At 35.2% G+C, this 26,167-nt stretch overlaps 3 protein-coding genes across 10 annotated transcripts in view; 2 read left to right on the top strand and 1 right to left on the bottom strand.

The window, feature by feature from the left end:
* raph1b (Ras association (RalGDS/AF-6) and pleckstrin homology domains 1b) overlaps positions 1–8,255 on the bottom strand; it is a 79,585-nt gene extending 71,330 nt beyond the window's left edge. For 3 of the 6 annotated variants that reach the window (NM_001365585.1, NM_001365587.1, NM_001365589.1), the window contains exon 1: positions 8,021–8,255. The gene's annotated coding sequence lies outside the window, so the exon portion shown is untranslated. The remainder of the gene's footprint in view (positions 1–8,020) is intronic. The other 3 variants (XM_005159954.5, XM_073946123.1, XM_009291873.4) reach the window with 1 other exon arrangement.
* A 5,498-nt stretch (positions 8,256–13,753) lies between these two features.
* si:dkey-1h24.6 lies at positions 13,754–18,057 on the top strand. Its single transcript, XM_001923447.8, has 4 exons — positions 13,754–14,018; positions 16,864–17,199; positions 17,310–17,425; positions 17,539–18,057. Exons 1-4 carry the CDS (start codon positions 13,934–13,936, stop codon positions 17,677–17,679), a joined length of 678 nt encoding a protein of 225 aa, XP_001923482.1. The 5' UTR covers positions 13,754–13,933; the 3' UTR covers positions 17,680–18,057.
* A 1,042-nt stretch (positions 18,058–19,099) lies between these two features.
* Positions 19,100–26,167, top strand: part of cckbra (cholecystokinin B receptor a) — a 45,429-nt gene continuing 38,361 nt past the window's right edge. For 2 of the 3 annotated variants that reach the window (XR_012401621.1, XM_073946373.1), the window contains exon 1: positions 19,161–19,539. Coding sequence is in view for 2 of the 3 variants with exons in the window: in XM_073946373.1 (XP_073802474.1) it covers positions 19,380–19,539 (160 nt within the window). In the remaining variant the exon portion in view is untranslated. Of the gene's footprint in view, positions 19,540–26,167 lie in introns of all 3 variants that reach the window. The other variant, NM_001114714.2, reaches the window with a different exon arrangement.

Raw genomic sequence — 26,167 nt, 5'->3', positions numbered from 1 at the left:
GAAAGGCAGTGTACTTTACCACGTCACTTACCTCAACACGGTTCATCGGTTTCACGGTTTCATTCAAAACAAAATTATTTAATTATATAAAGCACAGCCCTGTAATTAATATTATATTGATATTATGAATCTAGATTTTTGATTTAAGAAAATGTAAACTTAAATCTATATAAATGTGAAGTAAAATGTGTTATACACAGACTTGTGTCTTTGATTATCAGATTCAATAAACATTAATGGAACTTACACAAGTATAAAGTACAAGACGTACACAATAAGAAATAAAGATAATGTTAAGCAATTTGGTAAACAAAAACAAACAGAGTACAACATGGTAATATAATTAAAGACAATTATAAAAGGTAACAAAATAACACTGCCAAAATAATACACCTGAGAACAAATAATAGATTTAAAAGATTAAAAACTGTCCGTTAGATATTAACAAAGATGTATTAAATATCATGTTTTAACTCCAATGGAGTGATGAGATCTAGCGGTACATCTGAGGTGGACTGGCTAAAGTAAAGCTGCTCTCTAAGGGGGAGGTGATGACGAAGCTCCTGCTGGTAGGGTGGGAGTCGGAGTCCGCATAAGCTGAGGAATATCGTCAAAGACGCATTATCTTTGTGAATAAACTGCAGATTTGAGTTTAAAACAACTACATTAGTGCCTGAAACCTGTTAAAACTTTATTTTGTGACACAGTAAAGGAGTATTTTTAAAATAGTTCAGGTTTTCTCCAGCATTAGCGTTTGCTGGTTTAACTGCAATGCTTTCTGGGATACCTGAGCTTCGCAAGTTCACACAAGTCACCTCTTGATGCAATCCTCGGCCAAAGGGGCAGAGCAAGTACACACTCTGGAATTTTAACAGTACTTGGCAAGATATGAACTTTGAATTGGTACAGTACTTCGACGACGGTTGATGACGTTTCACAAGGACACAAGAACGCAAGTACAGACAAGAACACATATTGAGAAACAGCCCTCTCGATGCATCCTTGGCCAAAGGGGCAGACCAAGTACACATCCGGGAATTTGATCTGTACTTAGCAAGCTGTGAACTTTGAATTGGTACAGTAATTTGGCGACTGTTGATGACATTTTACGAGGACACAAGAACGCAAGTACATACAAGACTGCGTATTGAGAAACAGCCAGATTCTCATTTAACACGTTTGTTGTTGTTGTTGTTGTTTTTTACAATAAAACCAAAATCAAGTGTAGTAGTGCAACAGGATTTGTTACATTTTTTGTAAACCAACAATGCTGTGTAGAGTAAACAATTATTTAAAAGACTTTAACAGTTATTTTTTAAAACAGCCAAAACATGGTCAACCATTCAGTAAAGCAGGCAGCTAAGGAGCTCATTAGCTCGGAAAAAAATGTCTATTAACTGTTTATTTTAGTGTATAACATAAAAAATTGACATTTTATAATTGCCGAAAAAATAACTTTTAGCAAGTTAGTTGTATCATAAGACATAATATTAAATCGCAACACTCAACAATGATATTGTGTATTTTTTTAAATGTTATGCTGCCCTACTGAGAAACTTCCAGCTGAAGATGAGTAAAAATTTTAAGTGGTGGGTTAACTGGTAATGTTTATTTGGTTAAAATAGGCATTTGCAGAATAAGCTATTCATAGCTCATCCCATTTATAGTTAACAAATAAAAAAAATGGTAGACTGGTAGACAGTTGGTGAAGTATGATTTCAGTGCAAATAATTTCTAATAAATCCAGTAATATCACCAAAAACATATAATTTGCATTTGCAAACATCACACATACTGGTGAAAGTACTGCATACTTGCATAGATTTTGATCTGTCTGTCAAATTTTTACAAGCAACATAATACACTGCTTTCAGATAGTGGCTGAATTTTGAAAAGGATATGATGCAAGCTTACTGGAATGTGCAGTGGGAGAATAAGCAACAATATCACAAACATAAACAATTTAGCAACAAATAAGTAATTCCATGCTGGCTGATTTTACACAGCAGAGACCGGATATGCTCCAAGCCTCTGACCCATCTCTTTGCTCTCATTCATTTACATTTAGAGCAAGGTCACGGCACTAGAGCTGGTTTCTGGTCAGTGAATGAAATCATCCCAGATGAGCAAATGAGATGCTTTATTTGATGCTTCCTCTTAATAGAATAACTGACAACAGGCTACTGAATTAATAAGAACTCACCTTACGTGTGCATTATTTTCTAATAATTCAACAGACTGGAGTTAATTATTCCACTCATATTATTGTAACCAAAACTAATGCCTCCTCATATATTTCAAGACATTTGTCAGGTTCTTGTCATTTAACAGCTCCTGTATGAAGTAGTTTCTTACGCATCTCATCCAAAGCCTAGGGATGAGAGAAAATATTGATATGCTGATTTATCATGATTTTCCAGCAGCTATAAATTATCAATACTCTGGCACCAAGTATTGCTATTTATCTGAAGATTCTAAATATACAAAAGATCTGAAATAATTAATCACTCCTAAAAAGCTTTTCGATGACGTTTTTCATAAGTGTTATTCAAGATTTTTCCTTTATTTTAAGGGTCATGAAACCCCCTCGTTTCAGCAGGGTGTTTTCACACCTCTACTTTGGAAAAAGTCAGAAAAGTGGGCTGGTCCAGCTCTGTTTAGGGGGGAGTGTCGGAGAAACTAAAGTGGGATGGTGTGGGAGTGTCTATTTGGGCATGCGCAAGTTTCAGAGTCAAAACACACACACACACACACACACACACACACACACACACACACACACACACACACACACACACACACACACACACACACACACACTCACACTCACACTCACACTCACACTCACACTCACACTCACACTCACACTCACACTCACACTCACACACACACTCACACACACACTCACACACACTCACTCACTCACTCACTCACTCACTCGGATATATGTAGTCGAATTATTTGCCAAATTATTAAATGGTGGATTTTAACTGCAGTTTGGCTCTTTCATTCAGGGAATTCATTCATGCCCCTCGCGACAAACGAGATATTTGATTCGAGGAACAGCTCCAAGCGTGTATTTTTCATGCAATGTTTGATACCGCACGGCGAATGAACATTCCACTTTATTTTTACTTTCTTGTAAGTGGATGTTGGTAAAGTGGGCTGGTATTTTTGAGTTCATTGAAAAAGATCTATAGAATAAGAAAACTGTATTTTGATAGAAGGGCAGAACATTAGAAGATATCATTTCCAGCTGGATGAAGTAAAGCGGTCGTCATGGTGAGATCACTTTGAGTGTCACGAGGGGTCAACCATCTTTGGGACACAGATGGAAGGAAAGAAGGAAAGTTCAGAATCTGGGCAATAAGCCACTTAATAAGTTCTTGCCAGACTAGCAAATTTAACAAAGATTTTCCTTGGGACAAATACTGGATTTTACAGTTTCTAGTCTTTCAAGTTTTTCAAAATGTCGTCTTGAAAAGCTTCTTTCAAGCAACCATATTAAAAAGTATTCTCTAGTATTTCAGTTTGTACAATATAAGCTTCTCTGGAGCCATATAGAAATCCAGGCTGATAGTGAAGTAATTACACATGCATACTTTGATACTAGGGGATCAGGTTGGTCAGAGCAAGCGTAATTTAATATATATATATATATATATATATATATATATATATATATATATATATATATATATATATATATATATATATATATATATATATATATATATATATTTTTTTTTTTTTTTTTACAGCAATGCATTTTTACACTGATTTTTGGGCACAGGAAACATTTAACTTGGCTGTGTAAAGAGACCTTAGACAGGTTTTGAGATGCAAGTAAGAAAATATGCACAGTTATAATCTAGCTACTGGGTTTTGCATTGTGAGTCTGTCCAATATATTTATATAGATATAAATATATATATATATATATATATATATATATATATATATATATATATATATATATATATATATATATATATATATATATATATATATATATATATATATATATATATCTATATATATATATATATATATATATATATATATATATATATAGCAATTAGATATTTCCCCAAATCACACAGCCCTACTCCTTGCTAATTTAGTCTCACTTTGTTTCTTTTTCAGTTATGCCTTGGGTAAATCAGAGGGAGTTGAGTGTTGGTCAGGTAAGCCAGGCGAGAGAAAGGTGCACCTGATGACTGGTGCCAAGCATTTTTACCAGAAGCAGGGCATTTGCTGGCCTCCAGGTGCTCCACTGCAGCTCCTTACAGCTGCTGAGGGCCTATCTGGTTTCACTTTCTCTGGTGACTGTGTTTCACAGAGGGTTACCATTCTCTTTGAAGGTCTGCCCCCTTCTCAGAGGGGGAGCTTTGGTAAAATAACACCAAGTAACATCTGAGTCTTTTGTGTGGCCCCAGCTCTTGAGAAAAAGAAAATTGTGCTGACATGGGAACTAACTCAAAGTATCCATTTGCTAATGGCCTGTGGTACGGTATAGTACGGTTTGGTACACTTTTATGGCCGTTTCCACTGTCAAAAGGCATACTGAACCGAACCGTACTGTACCACTTTTTCTGCACCCTTTCGAAATGGTACCAAACACAAGAAAGGGTACCAAAAGGCAGAGCTACACGCGCAACTGAACGCTATTGGTTTACAGAGATACGTCATTCGCTTACGGAACAAGTCAGAATGAAAAATAAATAAATAAAACACAGCGAGAGATTACAGCGAAATTATATATACATATAATAAGGAGCCATGGTTGACCCAGGCTCAAACAAACCTTGTCGTTGTCTTGATGAACAGCCACAAAGCCATGGAGTAGAGCAGAACCCTGTGCCTCGTAGTTTTTTACAAGCCTCTCTGAAGCGAGACTGTTTTGGCTATCTTGCTTGCACTCGTTGCGCGTCTATATCTGAAATAACAAACTTCTTGAGCTGATGATAATAACGTGCGCTTCATTAATGATGTTTTGAAACCCGATCCTGTAAGACACTAACAAACGCAAGAGTGAAGCGCGGTAAAATGAGAAGTCGGGGGAAACGGAGGACATTATTTCTTCAGCAAACGTGAACAAACTGCCTTGTTTTAATTTTTGTCTTAACCTTTTGGACTTATATGAACTGGGAATGATGGAATGACTCTCTAACAGAGGCTACATGTGCTGCTGAAGATTACACGCACAGATGAGAGGTTTTCACTGACTGTAGGCTATATTTTGTGTTGTTTTGAACCTAAATAAGAACGAAATGTATGATGTGTGTAGTTTTTCTGTAACATATTGGAGACTGTAAGTATCTGTATGTGTTCATATATGATCATTTATTTATTTAATATAATTGCAGACCTTAAAACTTTCTGTCATACACCATGCCCACCAAAAAGGTACCTTTGGTAATGGAACCACAAGCCTGATAAAGGTGACCCGTACCGACCCGAACCGTACCATACTTTATACTGTACCAGTCAGTGGAAACGAGCCATTAACGTTATACTTCTTGTGAGGCTAAAACGAAATCTCAAATAAACAAATCCAGCTAAAATCCACAAACCAGAAATCAAATCAATGAATCAACAGATGTAGTCAGCGCCTCAAGATGAACTTAATGTATAGAACATTTCCTCTTGCATAGCTAGATTATCTTCCCTTAACATGTGATTAGCTGTAAACTCATTTCACAGAGAATGATCTTTGCCTCACTGAGATGTATAAGCAACAGCTGTTTTTCTCATGCACACTGCTGTGTCCACTCTCATGCCCAGAGGACCCCGCATTTCTTTCTATACCTGGCAGTGTACAAGGAAGAGAGGAAAACGGTTAAATCATTGACGGAGTGCTCATTTTCTTGAGGTCAGCAATTTACTGACTACATCCCACTACTTTCCACCCTTTAGCTAGTAGATGACAACCTCTAACTGAAAACAACTAGAGCAGATAAAAGAGCACACGCTGTGAAAAAATGGGATAAGTGGCACTAGAAACTACAATAGAAATAAAGTTCCTGCGATTCAACCTTTCAGCAGAAATACTTCAAATCAAGGAAATTTTGATAAACAGAAACACTACAAAGTTAAACACTTTGTAGTAATTTTTCCACCATGGGGTAGCTGCTCTATACACCAAATACACTTGGAGCTTACAGGGTTTATCTTTTTGTCATTTATACACAGTTGTGAATAGGCATGGGCCGGTACAATATTCTGACAGCATAATAACCTTGGGTAAAAAAATCACTATATTGTGATAACTGCTCTAAAATACTTATTTTAAATGTCTGGGTAAAAACAAGAACCTTTCCCCCTTTGAACACAATATATTTTATTTTGATAAACATTCAAAATATTGTGTAACAGTAAACATGTGAGGCTAAATAATTGAAATGAATTATTGACTTGTGTCTTCAGTTAGTTTCAAAAACACAAATTTCATTACAATTTAAAATGGCATCTTTGGATTTATTTTCAGCTGGAGATACTGTTGTCCTAAAAAACTATAAAACATAAAAGCGTACATAAACAAATCTAACATGTAGATTCGGAATGGTATAGCAGAAAATTTGTGATTTTAAAACCTTAACTTTTACAAACCACGGTATACCTTGTAAATGGTTATCATCCCATGCTAGTTATTGTCTGGTTTAAATTAGATCTTTGAGTAGGGACAGTGATAGCTGATAACTTTATTCTTGTGAAATAAAATTTAATAAATTTACAATTTGGTAAAAACATTACAGACAAACTGATCTCTTTACAGATTATACAAACATATCTTATAACTTTCAAGCTCATCTTCATAAGCAATGGAAGACTATTAAAGTAAGTTGTGTCAGAGAAAAGAAACATTTTGAAAGTGTGATAATAATAAATTACACGTAATATTGTAATTTCTACTTGACTGTCGTCCCTTACTTCACCACAAATTCTGTGACTAGAGTATTCCATTTTTACACCCACTTTAACCTTAATGAACACAACGTAGTGCCTACAAAACAGCCATTCGTAAACACGAGGGAAGAACACCATTGAAAGTGGTATTGGTTGGCATTTGGAGAAGGACGCGTGACAATAACATTTATGACCGGAGAGACTAGCAGGACAATGAACAGACTGGACAGCATGGCCTAGAGCGCACGCGACATGCAAATAAAAAAAACGATCAAACATGCAGGAAATCTTTATACAGCCTGCACTTCCTCCGCAGTCACATCAACAAACTGATGTTTTTAATTTATGAACCCTTTATGATTAGCCTATCAGTTGGTTAATTATCCAGAATGCTAGCCTTTGGGCTCGGATGGGTGGAGACCACCAAGCTGACAACTGTCTCAAATAATATTTATTTTAAGGAGCAGAGATGGGAACATAAAGATGTGGGAAAACAACAACAACTCTCTTCACAAACGTGGCTTGACGAGGGGATGAAATGTATGGGCGTTATGTTTTGAACACACCCAGAATCAAGCCAACATACAACAGCGCTGCGTGAACACGTGACGACTTTCTCCGGTGTTGTTGGGGAGTAAAATGTAGCAGGGTAATATTTATTAAAACGATACACCGATCACTTATTCATCCGCTTGTGACATTCAAGTCAAATAAGCTCGGCATCACACCCAGAAATAACGTTACGTCAACATGGTTGTTCTTTGACTGGAAACGAAGCCAAATGTTGCCAACCAAACTCAGGGAATTCATTCACTGATGATGGAGAGCTATATTTGTGCACGTGGTAGATATTGTCCCATTGTCAAATGACAAAGATGAATTTGACCCCTTTCTTTAACACCCTCCATGCCTTTTTGTCCAGCCAATTTTCTCATAAGGACAAACAATAACAGCAGACAGTATAACTGAGTTACTTTCCTTAGAGTGGGATCTTAGCAATCACAAGCCTGTCCTGACGTAAATCTACTTTAACAAAACCCCGCACAAGTTGGAGCATATGTAAGAGTAACGTATCAAACATAAGAAAGATGAGTTAATAGAAGGCACTTACCCTGACGACGAGATCTTCAATGTAACAAAACAGCCGACAAATATTTTGTAAGAGTAATAAATGTAAATATCCAACGTTCCTGATGGTGAATAGTATCGTTTTTTTTACTACAAAAGTAAAATATTCATGCACCCGATCCAGTTTATTTAGTCTCCTTTTAACACATTTCGTTTTCCTCTCCCATTCTCTCTCCCGGAGAACGGAGATTGCTGAGCGTTCCTCGCGTCCCGTTTCCTGTCCTGCCCAGATTCAGCGCTCGACCAATCAGTCCATCAAAAGGAGGTGCGTGGATCTTTCCTCGCTCCACACGAGCGCACCAGCAGGCCGCTACTGGTGCAAGAAGACAACGGGCAGCACATGTCCACATATTATTACGGGGCTGGAATCTCTTATTTTATTGCTGCTCTAACCACTGACTGTAAAAAAAAGCCCTGACCCGTTTTGAATAAGTTTTCTGATTTATATGTTATTTTTAGTGACGAATGGTAGATTTTTTTCCACGTAAAACAATATGGGTTTCAAGCAAGTTCTTAACAAAGCATGGCTATGAGAAAGTGTAGTAAGGTCTCCCCCTGTCGGAAGAAGACACAAACCTTTTTACCAGTTTTATTATTATTATTATTATTATTATTATTATTATTATTATTATTATTATTATTATTTAAACAACATGAAACTATAACAAACAATATAGTGCCAGGGTGATAGAAGGTACATAATAAAAATACAACAATAAACATTAATTAAGAAACAAAACAAGCAAGTGTGTAAACAATTAAACAAAATTCATACAATTATAGACAAGCAGGACCTTTACAAAAATGTTGAAAAAAGAACACGAATGGACCGTTTTAAAGGCATTCCTATCAGTCTACAAGTCTTTCATTGGTTCAAGGAAACTTATTGACTTTGATGTAATGTATGCTTGCGATTCCGGTTATCATCAGTGCATGGTGAGTACACATCTTCTGTTGTGTACATTGTTAAATTTCAGTGCACTATACCCCACGAGCTAAGTATTATGATATTGTGAAATATATTTAATTAAAGTACTTTAAGGAGATATTAAGTTTTAAAGCCTTTAAAAAAATGTTTTCTGTGTTAGGGTTGGCGTTTTCCAGGTTGATTGTACAGTTTGTGGTCTTATTCACTTAGATTAAGAGTTTAGAACAACACAGTCCTTTACTTGAAGTTTATTGATATCAAAGATAACAAAATATATTTTTTTATTTGTGGCATGTTCTTTAATTTACATACTTTGGTAATATTAATGCTAAATATGTACAATATAAAACTTGATTCTTAACCCCTACTGACCCTTCTGATATATATATATATATATATATATATATATATATATATATATATATATATATATATATATATATATATATATATATATATATATATATATAAATTTTATTTTCAGCTTAGTCCCATTATTAATCAGAGGCAACCACAGCGGAATGAACCGACAACTTATCCAACACTTGTTTTATGCAGCAGATGCCCTTCCAGCTGCAACCCATCTTTGGGAATACATACAGACTCATTCACACTCATACACTAAGGACATTTTAGCCTATCCAATTCACCTGTACCGCATGACTTTGGACTGTGGGGGAAACCGAAGCACCCGGAGGAACGCAATATATACTGTTGAAGTCAGAATTATTAGCCCCCCTTTGATTTATTTTTCTATTTTAAATATTTCCCAAATTATGTATAAGCAAGGAAATTTTCACCATATCATTCATTCATTCATTCATTCATTCATTTTCTTTTTGGCTTAGTCCCTTTATTAATCTGGGTTCGCCAGCGGAATGAACCACCAACTTATCCAGCACGTTTTTACGCAGCGGATGCCCTTTCAGCTGCAAACCATTTCTGGGAAACATCCACACACTCATTCACACACACACTCATTCACACACACACATATACACTACGGACAATTTAGCTTATAATTCATCTGTACCGCATGTCTTTGGACAGTGGGGAAACCGGAGCACCCGGAGGAAACCCACGCGAACGCAAGGAGAACATGCAAACTTCACTCCGAACCACCAACTGACCCAGTTGAGGCTCGACCCAGCGACCTTCTTGCTGTGAGGCGACAGCACTACCTAATGCGCCAATGCGTCTGACATTTTTACCATATGTCTGATGTTATTTTTTATTCTGGAGAAAGTCTTATTTGTTTTATTTTGCCTTGAATAAAAGCAGTTATTTTTTTAAAACACATTTTATGGTCAAAATTATTAGCCCCTTTAAGCAATATTTTCAGATTGTCTACAGAACAAACCATCGTTATACAATAACTTGCCTAATTACACTAACTTGCCTAGTTAAACTAATTATTAGCCCCCCTTTGAATTTTTTTTCTTTTTTAAATATTTCCTAAATGATGTTTAATATAGGCTACAGATTGTTGGGCGGGGATTTTTGGTTTTCAGCAGGTGTTAGCTGCATCTGGCAACACTGAGCACATCATTTCTGGAAGCTGATTCCAGCGGCAGGGGGCGTAGTAGCAGAAGCCTGATTCAACCTGCTTTGACTGAACCCTTGGAATTTCTAGTTTATATGATCCTAATGATCTGAGTCATCTGTTGTACATTTGTATTCAGTCAGCATATCTGTAATGTATTGAGGTCCTAGGTCATTTAGTGATTTATAGACAAGTAAAAATACTTTAAAATCTTTTTCTGAATGTAACTGGGAGCCAGTGTAAAGACCTGAGTACAGGTGTGATGTGCTCTGATTTTCTCGTTCTGGTCAGAATCCTGGCAGCAGCGTTCTGGGTAAGCTACAACTGTCTTTTTGAGAAGGCCAGTGAGGAGTTCATAACAATAATCCTGCTGCTTATAAGTCTTCACTGGAAACAAAGCATCTAATTCTTGCAATGTTTTTAAGTTGATATTATGCTGATTTAGTTACTGCTTTGACATGACTATTAAAACACATATCTGAGAATTACACCAAGATTCTTGACCTTATTTTTTGTTGTCTGACCTTTAGAGCCAAGATACACATTCACTTTGAGAACCTAATCTCTGTTCCCAAATGCAGTGACTTCAGGTTTCTCTTTGTTTAACTGAAGAAATTTTGGCCAATTGTTAATTTCTTCAATGTCATGGGTGTCTTCCTCGATCTATGGTCACATACTGACATCGTAACCTCTGCCTTCAAGGTATCTGAACCATTTGAGGACCGTCCCAGTTTTTCAGCCTACCCAAAATATGCTGTGATCGACAGTGTCAAATGCAGAACTGAGATCGAGTAATACCACTGTTAGTTTGGCTGAATCCGTATTTAGGCGGATATCATTAATTATCTTTATAAGAGTGCTCTCTGTACTATGATGTGCTCTGAAACCAGATAGAAAATGGTCTAAACATTCTTTGGAGCTTAAGAATGTGTTAACCTGGTTAAAAACTACTTTTTCAATGATTTTGCCAATAAAAAGGATATTTAAAATTGGCCTGTAATTGCTCAATAGGGTATTATCCAAGTTCCTCTTTTTCAAGAGGCCTTTAACAACTGCAGTCTTAGGTGAGTTTGGAAAAATCCTTGAGAGAAGTGAAACTTCCACTTTTAGGAGAATATCCACTTTTAGGAGATCCGTTTTTAACAGTTAAACACTGTTTTGAAGAATGATGTGGGGAGTGTCAAGAATGCAGGTTGATGTTTCTAATTTACACAATTTCTTCTAAGATTTTATCATCAATTGCCATGAAATCAGACATAAGGTCTGATTTCTTATTTTGTTGTTGAGCTTGTCTGGGGGGGTTGTGAGTCTCTCTACCATTGCAAAGAGGGTGCGAGCATTAATTAGATTGCTGTTTATAAGGTCTGAAATATAGTCTACCTAGCAGTGTTTAGTTCCATATTAAAAGCATGAAGACTGTCTTTATAGATGTTATAATGGACTGCTAGTTTTGTCTTCCTTCCCGTACACTCAGGTTTTCTTTTAATCATCTTTCCCTTTGTTGACCTTGTCCAAGGTTCTTTCTGTCTCCCAGTCATCTTCCTGATTTTAACAGGAGCAATGTCATCTATGACAATCTTAACTTTAGAGTTAAACAAATATAATAGAGACTTAACAGAGTCTGCAGGTATGCTTGCTGCCAGTGATATGGCCTTCATAAACTGCTCACTAGTGTTCTCATTTATGCAAACACTATTCTCATTTATCTCTTTCTGACAGAAACAGTTCTCTTTTCAATGGCTGGAGTGATCAATATATCAAAGAAAATATAGAAATGTTTAGATTAGAGTGTGACATTCTTAACAACAGTTGATGAAATGTAAAATGAAAATACAATGAAAAGTAGTCCTGAGCCCATGTTGTGATATCGCTTATAGATGAATGACCATTTTGACGCAGTGCCGCTAGAGGGATCAGGGATCAATGTAGTTCAGCTTAGGCTTGCGCTTTTGTCCTTTACACACTAAGATTTCTTTAGATTCCTTGAATCTTTTAATTTTGTTATGCATGGTTGAAGGTAAATATCCAAATGTTCTAATATCATTCTTTGGTGAACATTGTTTTTAAACATTTCAATAAATTTTTTTTTTCATGGATTTGTTGGCTAACTGGCAATCCTCTGCCCATCTTTGCTCCTACAGGACTAGAACTTTTTTTTTTTGCATGTTTTTTTTTTCTCTTTACCTGATTCCTAGCGCTAAATTGCTCCTATACTACCTTTTTATTTTAAATGTGCTGCAAGAACCAAAATCGAAATATGTTGATTTTGAAAAAATAAATAAATAAATAAAATCATGAGGATTAAATAATTGTTGTAATGTCTGCAATAATAAAAGTCAAACTAAGCTTGAAATCACTACATTCTTTTTTATTTGCATTTTCCAACTTTTTATGATTTAAGGTTGTATAATTTATAATAATACTTAAAAATATTTACATTTATTCAGTTTCTCTGTACAAGTTCTCTTTATAAACGTCATGAGCAATGTATTTGTGTTAATATGAGATGGAATATAATGAGTTAAATATTCTGATGGTTCAGCTTTTTCTGTTTGGAAGCATTACTTGCCCATGGGAAGTTCTGTAAACATATTTTCATTTTATCACATGAGCGTGGTTCACACAGGAGCTGGATTTAAAGTGTATGTATGGGTCATAAAACTAGGTCCAGTATTACAAAAAAGACCAAAAACCTCATTATTTGCATGCTTCTCATTATATGAGAGGAACCTTGACTGATCAGACTCTTTCTTTCCATCGAGGGAAAAGTACTATAAAAACAGCTCATCATCAGCATTGTGGGTTGAAGACAGTTTCTGTTATTTGATTTGGTTGCCATAGAGATCATAAAGTGCACTGCTGACGTGCACTCAGCTTTAGATTGAAAACAGGAAACTTGAAATCGTACTAACTTACATTTTTTTAACCCATTTTAGAATGTGTCACTCTGTTCAGTAAAAACTGCTTATTTTTAAAGAAATGCATGCAAGATTTTATTTTTCAGATGAAGAATGTGTAATTTTCTGTAGTGAGTCCTCGCAGGTGCTCACTATTTTTTTCCTTTATCTCTCGTTCATGTGATACATATCACTGTAACTCTAAAGAACCAACCTAGTTTAACCCTAAATAGCTCCCTGTCATTTCCTCAAACAAACAAGAAACCCCCTGCAGGGTCTCCTTTACCTCCCCTCACTGAGGAAACACCAGCTGCTGTATAATGCTATGTAGGACACCCTGAACTAAACGTGCTTTATGAAACTTGCAAATAACATCAACCACAAAGGTTGCAGGGAGAGAATGGAAACTTCCTGTTTCTATCATGTGTTTCGCTGAAGTCTACATTTGCCATACAAAACAGTGACATAACGAAAAGCAGTGGATTTGCCATTTTCACCAGCATTGTGTGAGCACTTAGAATCCATCAGATGGAGATTTTCTGGAGATGTGTGACCCTCTTAAGTCTCTGTCTTTTACAAAGCACTCCATCTGAAACACAGAACACATGCAAAGGTAAGATCTTGATTTCTGTGATTGACTTTAAAGCTGCAAAATAGTGGATACAGTGGGTATGTCTACAAGTTTTACGCAGCTGTTTGCATCTAAAATATGTCTTAAATATTATGCATGTAACCAAACGCATACACTCTAAAACCCAACATTCAACTTTATCAAATGAGTGTAGTTAACTCAAAATTGACTAAAAGTTACTTCTGCTCATCTGAAAAAAAGTTTTGAACTCAGTGTTAAACATAATGAGTTAATTGAATACATCATTACTTCAACTTAAATGGAGTAAGTTCACAGTACTCATATATATATATATATATATATATATATATATATATATATATATATATATATATATATATATATATATATATATATATATATATATATATATATATATATATTTATTTATTTATTTATTTATTTACTCAAATGGTTTAAGCACTCGGTTTCCTCAAACTTATTGGGCTTTACAGTACTCAGTTGGTTTGAGTTCTCCTCATTTATTGGGTTTTATACTGTGCTTAAATTGCTTCGTTTACTCGAATGGATTAAGTTCAAAGTACTCATTACAATTCATTTTTAAACTTAAATGGTTTGTTGCAATCAGTTTCCTCAAATGGTTTGAGTTACCTTAACTTTTTGGGTTTTACAGGATACTGATTCATTCATTTTCATTAATGATTTAAACAAAACCAGTTAAGATTAGGAATTTCTTTTATAGCACATTTTTACAAACCCCTATTTATGTGACAGATTTGGGTTCATATAACTGCCATAGGTTTCGATCTAAGAAACCTACAGGGGTTTGACAACCCCAAAAAAGGCAACGTGAATGGAAAAGTAGAACAGACAAATATTTATGTGACTTGTTAATCATGATACAGCATATCTGTTTTTAAATATTACATTTGGATTCAGAACTCAACTGCTGGGCTACATTTTCAATGATTTGATTTATAAGACATGATGGTTGAGCCAAATTTGTACTAAAACAAGCAAGCATTTTGAAGTTTAGGAGTAATTTTGATTAAATGTTTTTAATAATGATGATAAAAAAACACTTTTTAAGTAGCAATTATGTAAAGTTCACAGTAAGGTTTTTATTTGTTTACATTCTGGCAAAAATGTGTGTGCAGAAACATGGAAAGTCCCATTATGGTAGTGAAATAGAAATAAATAGTAATAAATAAAAGGACCATTAAAACTTTAGCAACTGTAACATATTCCTCATCAATTTCTAATGTTTTAATAGTTAATAAGATACTAATGTGTTACCAAAAGATCAAATTGTAATAAACAATTCGCAATGTTCCATTAATGCATTATATTTATTTGAATGCACACAAATCTGATTATACATAAACAACGCCCTTATATATATTTTCATACCTGTGTAATCCTTTTTTTTAAAGATGAAAAACAGTTTTAGGATAAAATTCTAACCGTTTTAACTTTTTTCAAAGCTGTGATGATCTGCTGCCGAAGAGGTGTTAAGGACATATCAACTTACAGTACACTGAAAAAAAATATTTAAAGATGATTCCTTGGACTTACTATTCTTTTATGTTAAGGTTGTAAACAATTTATTTGTGCTAAATTTAAACAAACATATTAGGTTGAACATTACTAAACTTAATTTGTTTGTTTAAATCCAAACACAAATTGGTTGAAACAATTTGGCAGACATATTTTTTTTGAGTGTAGTCATTTTCAGTAATACAGTACAAACAAATGAGAAATTATTAATATAGCAGCAAATAACTTTGAAGAACATTTTTGTTTATCTTTTTAGACTATTTATCCATTTATCAAAGTTTTATTGAGTTATTTTACCCAATATTAAAATATTAACAGTTTAATTGAACATATTCCATAAAGATGTGTTTGCATGACTACAGATCAATCCTAATTGATCTGTTTTGTATGAAATCAGTTCGCTTAATGCCTCCTCTTTTATGAGTCACTTTGGACAAAAGCGTTTGCTAAACGACTAAATGTATGTTAGCCCAAATGTTGTATTTGTGAGGCTACAAAGAATGCAAGGCTTAAACCAAAATATATTTTGGAACAAATATTCTCTATACATTTTACAGCACACTGACTTGGCGTTAGAATTCTCGCAGCAGAAAACATTATGCTGAGAGAATTAATCACGGTGCACAAGTATGATTCAGTCTTTCCTTTTTTGTTTCCAAAGCATGTCTCTATGACAACATTTCTCCACATTGCAGTTATGAAAGTTATAAAAGAATGTGAAATCAAGAAACTATTATGTGGAATGATCTGAGCACATACAGTATGTCAATGCACATTAATCAATTATAATGTTATTCATACCAGCCAAGTAAAAAAAAAAGAAAATGTAATCTCAAAATCCCAAAGTGCCTGTATCTTCAAGTAAAAAACCATACATCTTCATATATTGCAGTTTAGCTGTAACATAGGATACATAGAGTCTATGGGGGATCTTAAAAACAGGCAAAAAAAGAATAAAAATAATGGAATACATTTTAGAGAACAATGAATTTACAATGACTTTTTAAAACAAATGCTTTAAAAGACTTATTAACTTCCAGAGTGTTTGGTCACCATTGAGTTCCATTTCAAGTTGAAGCCACCATTAAATTCCATACAATTATTATTATTTTTTTTTTACTATTGAAGTCAATGGTGACCATCAACTGTTCTGATACCAGCACTTTCTGCACTTAATTTTTTTGTGTGAATAAACTCATACAGGTTTGGAACAATTTGAGTAAATGATGATAATTATCAATAGAAATTGTACGATGCAGGCTTAAATAATGGAGCTATATTTGAATAATTGTACTCCTCTGCACTGCAGGCGAACTCCCACTGATCGAGTATGTGCCACTGAACAGTACCGTTAAAGTGGCCTGCCCTAAACTCAGTGCACCAGAAATGGACTTCAGATTGTTTAAAGACGGTGATGAGGTCATCTCCATTTATGTGAAGATAAATCATACGTCCATCCCCAAAACAAACACAAACAAGGAGTTCCCTGCCGAATTCAGTGTTGATTTGGATAACAGTTCCAGCTTCATCCTAACTGTTGTGACTGTGAATATGACAGCCCTGTACACCTGTGAGGCCAGCATTAGCTATCCACCTCCATTTAAGTATGTGGACCACAAACCACAAACTATTGTGTTTGTTGAAGGTACGTTTGAAATTGATGTTACCATAAAACAGACAATTTGCAGCATTGTACATCATTAACACATTACATTAAGCATACTATTATATGACTAGAAATTTGTTTGTGAACAGCCAGGTCAGAAAAAAGACCTGATCTTTGTCAGCAAAGTAATCATCTGAATTTGTGGGTAGCTTTCGGACTTCTGGCTACATACGGAGTGCTAATGACTTGCATCACTATCTTGCGGGTAAATCAAATATTTGGGCAGGGGTAGTATTTGGTTGATGATTGCTGTTGCTGATGTTGAATGACTACATCATTGACTGTATTTTTAATGTCTTTCCTGTGTCGGTGCATCAGATCAAGCCGAGACAAATTGGTTTCTTCAAGGACAGAGAATGTGGCCGGAAATGGCAGGGGGTTCAACATCCAACCCGGCAGGGTTTTTACATACAACCAAGGAACTGTTTGACAACATCTACTGTAACAAAACCTCTCTAAGAAGACCATCAAAACAACAACAGATCTGAAAGCCAAAAGCATCAGTGGCATCCAGAGACAAGTCCAATTACATTAATGTATTTTCTGTTTTATATATTTTCATTTAATTTACTATTAAATGTAGCCAAAATAATATATTAGATTTTTATTATGTACAGTGATTTCTGAACTGTATAATTTGATCTCCCAACCCTTTTTAATTTTAAAGACAGAAAACATTCAGCATCAGTTTATATACTACACTTATACTACTCAAAATTATTTTGTTAAAGTGATTAACATAATTTGTTGCAAAAGGTTCTGCTGTACTTGTTTCTTATTCAAAGATGCAAAATGGAAGAGAAATGACTATAGCAAAAAAAAGTAAATTACGAAGGTATATATATATATATATATATATATATATATATATATATATATATATATATATATATATATATATATATATATATATATATTTGTTTTTGGTTTACTCCTGTATTAATATTATTTTATCAACATGATCAATTAAGATTTTGTTTATACACCGTAAAAAATATCTGCTCATGAACAGTTTCTGTATTTTGTGATTTACAGTGGGTACGGCAATTCATTTTTTAAGAGTAATTACCTCAGACATAATGATTTTTGTTTCCGAACCAATTAAATAATTTATTCCTTAGCTTTAACCTAACTCGAACCAAACCCTCAAGAACTGTATCACTTTTGACATCTGTTACTTTTAAATCAGGTTAACTATTTTGTACAACCCCACTCTAATAATAATAACTAACTAACTAAACTAATTTTAAAAAGACTAAAGACTAGATTTCAATAAAAACATTTAGAAAATGTATAAGCCTCAGGGTATTTAACTGTAAAATGTGTGTATGTGAGTGCATTTGGCACAGGAACGTATGTTTCGCTACCCCTTAAACCAACCTTTACATAAAATATTTTGCAGGTTCAAAACAAAATTCTTCGTTTTTCTTATTGGGAGCAAATGTTTTTTTCCTTAAAAATTGTCTTCAAAACGTGAGGAATATAGGCTATGGGCCTACCAATCACACACAAGCACACAAGCACACACACACACACACACACACACACACACACACACACACACACACACACACACACACACACACACACACACACACACACACACACACACACACACACACAATGAAAACGACATGTCATGAAAGGCCTGTAGTTTAGAGGTCTGAACCGTCTGAACCCCTTATTGGTTAGCCTGAAGCAGTTGGCATTTTCTTTTTTTTTTTCTTATCATGCGACCTTTCAATGATCAACCAACGATAGGCGTAACACAAGGCACCCGCTGGGGGGCGACTCAGGACTTATACATTCCATCAGCCAAAAGCCGCTAGCCTGTTAACTGTTAAGCGAGCCTGTTACTCTTGTAATTCCCCCTCCCATTCTATAATCACCCCTCCCTCTATGCTGACACTCTTCAAGCAGTCTACCCACGCGACTCGCTCATCAGAGCTACAACAGTTTCACGCGCACAAGGCTTTTTCTCACAGACGCGCGTGAAAGAGCAGCAATGGAAACGCAGAATTTTATTCATATAAAAAGGTTTTAGATAATTCATGGCGCAAAGTATAATTATTTTTTAGGGACATATATGTAATATCTCTATTAAAATAGCTTTATGTTCATTTAGAAATAATATAGGCTGCTCTTACAAGTTTTCTGGAATGGATATACAGAGACTGAACGAAACTCAGATCCCGGGTTGGGAATGCTCAAGAACTCCCGATAATTCCAGCATGAACATCTCTGCATTAAGCGTGGAAGTTAACGCCACCTGTAGCAATGCGTCAATAATTCAGAAATTCAAACCCACACGACCTAAAGGTGAGTACTAACCAGTGCATGCCAACGTTGATGTGTTGTTTGATTTTTTTTGTCTTGCACGTATTTTTTAATGATTATTTTCATTAATTATCAGCATTTCTGAGTCTTCTGACAATTTTGATATACAGTGCTCAGCATAATTGAGTACACCACAATTTGAAAATAAATATTTTTAAGTTCTCAGTGAACATAGGCAATGTATTTTGGTGCATTTAAACAAAACAGATTTATTAAACAGATTTATTTATTACAATAATATTTTAGTCACCAAACATATTTAGAAATTGAAAGATAATACAATTAAATTCAAGCAAAATATTGCAAACAACTAAAAATAAAAATTACAACCTACAAAATTTTAACAAAATTAAAAATTTAACAAAATTAAAAATTTCAATTTAAAATTAAAATGTAACAAAATTTGTTTTTTTTTTTTTTGGCTTCTCTTGATTTTTTTCTATTTTTAAAATTTCTATTTAATATTTTTCTAAAACATAAATTAGGGTGTACTAGTTTTTGAACCAGTATTTTGTTGGATAAGCTCCATATTTGGCTTCACGGAGAGACGCACTGACACGTAATCTAATGTATATGCACAAATAAAATATTGTATAGCTTCTTATTAAAAATATGAATTCAAAAGATTTGTGAGGGGTGTACTTGTATATGCTGAGCACTGTAGAACATACAGACTGTTTATTTGAGACAACCTCATCTTCCAGTTTCTTTTACCAGAAATAATTATATGATTCGACTAAAATAGCCTGATAATAATGAGGAAACCATAGATCCCCAAAGCCACTGTGCTCAACAATCACTATTGCACATAGACATATTAAATTAGAAAAAGAAGAAGATAAAAATTTGCTTTTTTTTTGCAGTGTTGTGCAATAATTTTTTTCTGATCAGTAAATTGTCATTAAATATGTGGTGAATTTATTTTAATAGTACTATAGTATATTTATGCAATAATATCAACATTAAAAAAAATAACTACAGTGCATAGCATGAATTAGTGCAACCCCTTTAAAAATTATATTTTTGTCTATATCTCAGTGAATATGGACAATACCCTTTAGTTTTCCTAAACAGTTATAACTTATATTCATTACCATAAGTGTTTGGTGTGTAATTTAAAATTCAATGAGGTATTGCAATCAATCAATTTAGCTTTGCTATTGACTAATCTAATGTATCTATATTATTGCAGAGCATCCTATATAGAAAATATACATTTAAAAGAGATTGTATGCCGTGCACTCTATGTCAGAAGTAACGTATAATATTATTATACAGTGTATATCTACCATTCACTAATCATTATAGATATTCAAAACCTTAACCAAAAAGAAAAACTTAAATCCATTTGCTCAAAATTAAATTGCCTGCAAAGACACCTGGGGTACAAAAATTTCATCTGTTCATTTTTGTAATTTTTAGAAATCCAATTTGACATTGATGAACTAATAAAACCTTTCAGTTGGAAATAAATAAACCCCATTTTATTTCATTTTATGCAGAAACACTCTAGCAAGTTTCTTACCTCAGATTAGCAAACTGCTACAGCGATTCAGACAATCTTTTCTTCTTTTATGAATCTACGCATTTAATAGATCCACATATTGGTGACTCATCAATTAGGTGTTTCTGCTCTTTGTAAAAGATGGTGAGATGATCTAGATTTAGCTTCTCATCTGTGAACAACCTGACGAGCTTTTTTATAGTGTGAAAGAAGAAAGTTGGCATTATGGCATAATAAAATGTAGAGCAGGTTTACGTGAACAAGTAGATACAGTATTTGTATTTGATTTTAACAAACAATGTATAAAAATGTTTTCAATTCTTTAAGCATTCATAAGAAATTGCATTAAATCAAGCGTATAAACTTAAAAATGGGTTATTTAAAAACTGGATTATACAAATGTTGTTAATCCAATCCAAATATGTTTAAAATGTGGACAAACCATATTGATGCAATAACATTGCATATTGATGCAATTACATTGCAGTTTTACATTCAATTTAAAACCCACCTCAAACCCCTTGATTGGTGTTGTCAGCATTTTATTCTTAAAAAAAGTGTGTGGGCCATTTATTGCATGTATAAACACATTAGATCATCTGTATTCCTCCAACTGTTTCAGTAGAGTCATCCAAATGCACATTAGTTCCTTCCAATCCTATGATTGCCATGCCTGATTAATGTGTGTGTATATATAGTAATCAAACAATTACAGGATTGGAACAAACGTATCATATATACAGAGTGGAGAAATGCGGCTCTAGGTTATGCCCAAGGGTTGAAGGTGTTGCTGTGTAACATGTTTGGTAGATAACGTAACTAAACCATCTGGCTGCAAAGAACATCTTTCTCTGTCTCTAGCCATTCAGAAATACCAGAGCGGTCTAATAAAATGATATGTTAAGGCAGCATACTGTAAATGACCATTAAGTAAAAGAAGAAAAAATAAGCATGACGCATGACGCAGTTCTTCTTAGAGTCAATTTCCACTGTAAAATGCTAAGTGACAATCTCTTAAGAATGACTTGATGTGTTTAGTGTAATACAATTATTGTACAATTGCAAAAAAAAAAAAAAATATATATATATATATATATATATATATATATATATATATATATATAAATGAATAAATAATAAAAATCCTAAAAATTCCTTAGTATTTCAGTCCATTTAAATCAGAGAATACCTCTCTCTCATGCACAAACACACACCCATAATTCTGAAAAAGAAACCAGAAGAAAGAGAAGGGAGCATTTGAGGAAGAGATAAAAAAACCCCCAAGAAAACTAGACAAAAACTATGACATTAAATAATGGGTTGAACAGTAGGTGGGGGTATTTGACCACCGCTATCAATGGACACTAGTAATCCCAAATGTATAACTTTCTTCTGAAAATAAGATAAAAAAGTACAATCCACGAAAAAAAAGTCATTGGAAAAACAAACTGTTGCTATTAATGCACAAGTGTGTTCTTGGGGTGCCATGACATTACCATGGCATCATGTCATTTTCCTGTGACTCTAGTTTACAGTCATTTATCAGTTTACTTTTGTCGTACAAGTGATTGTCTCCAAACTCACTGGCAGCAGAACTGAATGTTTTGGGCAAACATAAAAAAGTATGTCATGTGAAGACATAAGATGACTGGGAATAAACCTGCTGAACCCACCCATGTCTTATGTATGAGATCAGCATGGGTTTGAAGAAAGTCAGAGGCTTGGTGGAACTGAGCTACACCAGCTCAGTTTTGTTCAAGTACAGCATAAGTAAGCAGGTCCAACAGTCATCCATCAGATCCATCCATCCATCCATCCATCCATCCATCGCTCTAACTAGCATAATCCTGTCTGGACCATCAGGTAATTTATGTTGAATTTTAGCAGGAAATCTACAGATGTTTTATTTATTTAATCACATTATTTAGTGAAGCTATTGTGAAATCGCAAATTCCTGTATACAGTTTCTATACACTTGCAATGAAAGTGCTTTAGAATAAAAATATGATTATTTGAAATGGAAAATACACTACTCTAGAAGAGCAGAGAGAGAGATATTCATTACCCCACTTGATATGTTTTACATATGTGAAAGAAACACTTCTCTCTCTCTTTTAATTTACACAATAAAAAGGTGTGGTAAACATTTATATTTTGCTGTCTGATAGTATTTCACACATTTATCTCCCTTTCGTTTTGATTGCACTAGTAATATAACACCTCATAATCTGCAGACTTGATGTTTTCTCAGTCGTGCTGTTCTCTTGTTTCTTTTCCTATTCCTGGTATCCTGATATTGGCTGCTCCATTTCTTACCAACTACTTGATGGAGTATGAAGCACAGCATTTTGGAATACGCTTTTCAGTCTTAAGCAGTCATTTTAGAGTACTTATGTGAACTAGCAAATTTACAGCGATGAATGGTCCAAGTAAGCTACAAACGTTTTTCCTACCATAGTCAGTTGAGCGAATGAATTTGTAGAATGGCTAAATTACTATGTATAATTATACTCTTTTGATTTAGGTGTAAAGCTTGCATAATAAAATGTTGGGAATGAGTATCCAGGAGCAAGTAATAATTTATTTCTCACATGTTTGTTATGAAGACATAAAAATGTACAGCAAACATGTAGTTGTTAATCTCTTAAAGGGGGCCTATTATGTAACTTTTTACAAAATGTAAATAGGTCTCTGATGTCTCAAATATCTATGTAAATTTTCAACTCAAAATACCCCACATTTTTTATGTCTATTTAAAACTCCGCCTTTCAGGCTTTGACCCAAATTATTCTGTTTTGATTACTTAATTATGTGACATTCTAAAAATCACAGACTTGCAGATGACTCCCATTTACTCATTTTAATTTATTTACCAAATAAACAAGGAGGCTACAAACTCCCGTGGGTCAGCATAGCGGCAGAGTCAAAACAGGGCTAATTTAGAATGCCTAGAAAATCATACTCTGTGAAAATGCATACCTTGCTTTCAAAAGGCTAGAAGAAGTTATAAAAACATTTCAAATGCTGGAAAAGTTATTTGAAATGTGATTTGATTTCAGCTTGTATAACAAATAAATTATTTATTTCAAAGGAGTAAGGATTTTCTATAGGCACTGTATTTCTGTGATAACTTGAAAAGCAGAAGAAGGAAGTCTATGAAAACTACACTGTTTATGTATGTGTGCATCCTAAAACCAACATTTATAATGCCTCTTAGTCACTGACAATCTCTTTAACATGTACATTCTGAAAACTAATGGCAAATGGCTGCTTCTCACTTTGGGCTGCTAATGAGGGAGAGCTTGTCATTAATGAGTGGGGCATTCCCCCTTTGATGACCTGTAAAAAAGGGAGAGTGTGTTTCTGCAGACTGTTTTGTAATGTCACGGTCACCAGCAATCTAGCTCATGCAGATTGCTTGAGAACTACAAATCTGCTCGCAAAAGAACTACATATACAGTCAGTCAACCACCACTCACACACCTGGCCTAGCTCCCTGTAATTGTATTTTTACAGGGATTTTTACACCTCTCAAACTCACACACGTTGCTGAGTCTTGTAAGCAGTATTTTGAACATTACGATGCATTTTCCTTGCCTTGTTTTGCTGTGTTAGACCCTTGCGTTGTTTTATTGTTTATTCCTGTATGCGCCTGCCTTTTGACATTCCGCTTGTTTATGACTATAACTCTGGATTTAACAGTGTACATCTGTTTTCCTCTGTGTTGACCATTGCTTGCCTGACCAATCTGTTAATAAAACCTGCATTTGGATCCACACTCTGTTGTCAGCATCCCCTTTACATTACAGAAGACTCAGCCAAACATGGATCCAGCGTGTATCAAAATTATGCATCTCCTGCAAGAAGCACAATCTATCGAGGAGTATGTGGAAGACTTTATCCAATTGGCACATCTGACATCACTGAATGAGCTATGTCTTATGATATTTTTTCGTGGTGGTTTATCGGAGCCACTATACTCAAACATGCCTTTGCATCAACCCCATTGACGACAGGGCTTGCAGTCCCCTCCATTAACATTATAATGCTGCCATCACCTGTACTCCTGTCACGTTCACCAGCCTAAACGATGGCTGCCTCCAGTCCTCCAACTCACAAGATGGGCACCTCCAGTCCGCCAGCTCACAGACTCTATAGAGCTGCCAGATGCTCCAGGGGCATTAAATCCTTCCGAATTCCAAAAGTTGCCAGATCCGCCACCTGAGTCCCACGAATAGCCAAAGCCGCCACCTGAGTTTCACGAATTGCCACCAAAGCCATGTGACTTCCCAGTGCCGCAAGAGCTGAGTGACTTCCCAAAGTTGTGTGACTTCACAGAGCCGCCAGAGCCATGTGACCCTTTAACGTGTCCTGAACCAAAACCTTCTGACCCACTGGGGTTAACCAAACTGCCAGTGCCTTCTGAACCAAAGCCTTTTGACCAACTGGGGTTAAATGTACTGCCAATGCCTCCTGAACCAAAGCCTCCTGACCAACTAGGGTTAAATATATTGTCAATGCTTCATGAACCACAGCCTCCTGACCCAATAGGGTTAAATGAAATGCCAGTGCCTCCTAAACCAAAGCCTCCTGACCTACTGGGGTTATATGAACTGCCAGTATCTCCTAAACCTAAGCCTCCTGACCCACTGGGGTTAAAGAACTGCCAGTGCCTACTGAACCAAAGCCTTCTGACCAACTTGGGGTTAAATGTACTGTCAATGCCTCCCGAACCAAAGCCTCCTCACCCACTGGGGTTAAATGTACTATCAATGCCTCCTGAACCAGAGCCTCCTGACCTCCTAGGGTTAAATGAACTGCCAGTGCCTCCTAAACCAAAGCGTCTTGACCCACTGGGGTTAGATGAACTGCCAGTGCCCATTAACCAAAGCCTCCTGACCAACTAAGGTTATATGAACTGCAAGTGCCTCCTGAACCAAAGTCTCCTGACCCTCTGTGGTGGTATGACCTGCCTGTGCCTGTTGAACCAAAGTCCCCAGACCTACCACAGGTCCACGCTCCAGGCCCTCTGCAGCTTCACGCACCAGAACCTCCACATCCACCCGTGTTCCACTTCATCTCCACCTCCCACCTGGCCTGTATTTG

This window comes from Danio rerio, chromosome 1, assembly GCF_049306965.1.
Source record: "Danio rerio strain Tuebingen ecotype United States chromosome 1, GRCz12tu, whole genome shotgun sequence".
Classification (NCBI taxonomy): domain Eukaryota; kingdom Metazoa; phylum Chordata; class Actinopteri; order Cypriniformes; family Danionidae; genus Danio; species Danio rerio.
This window is presented reverse-complemented; position numbering and strand designations above follow the sequence as displayed.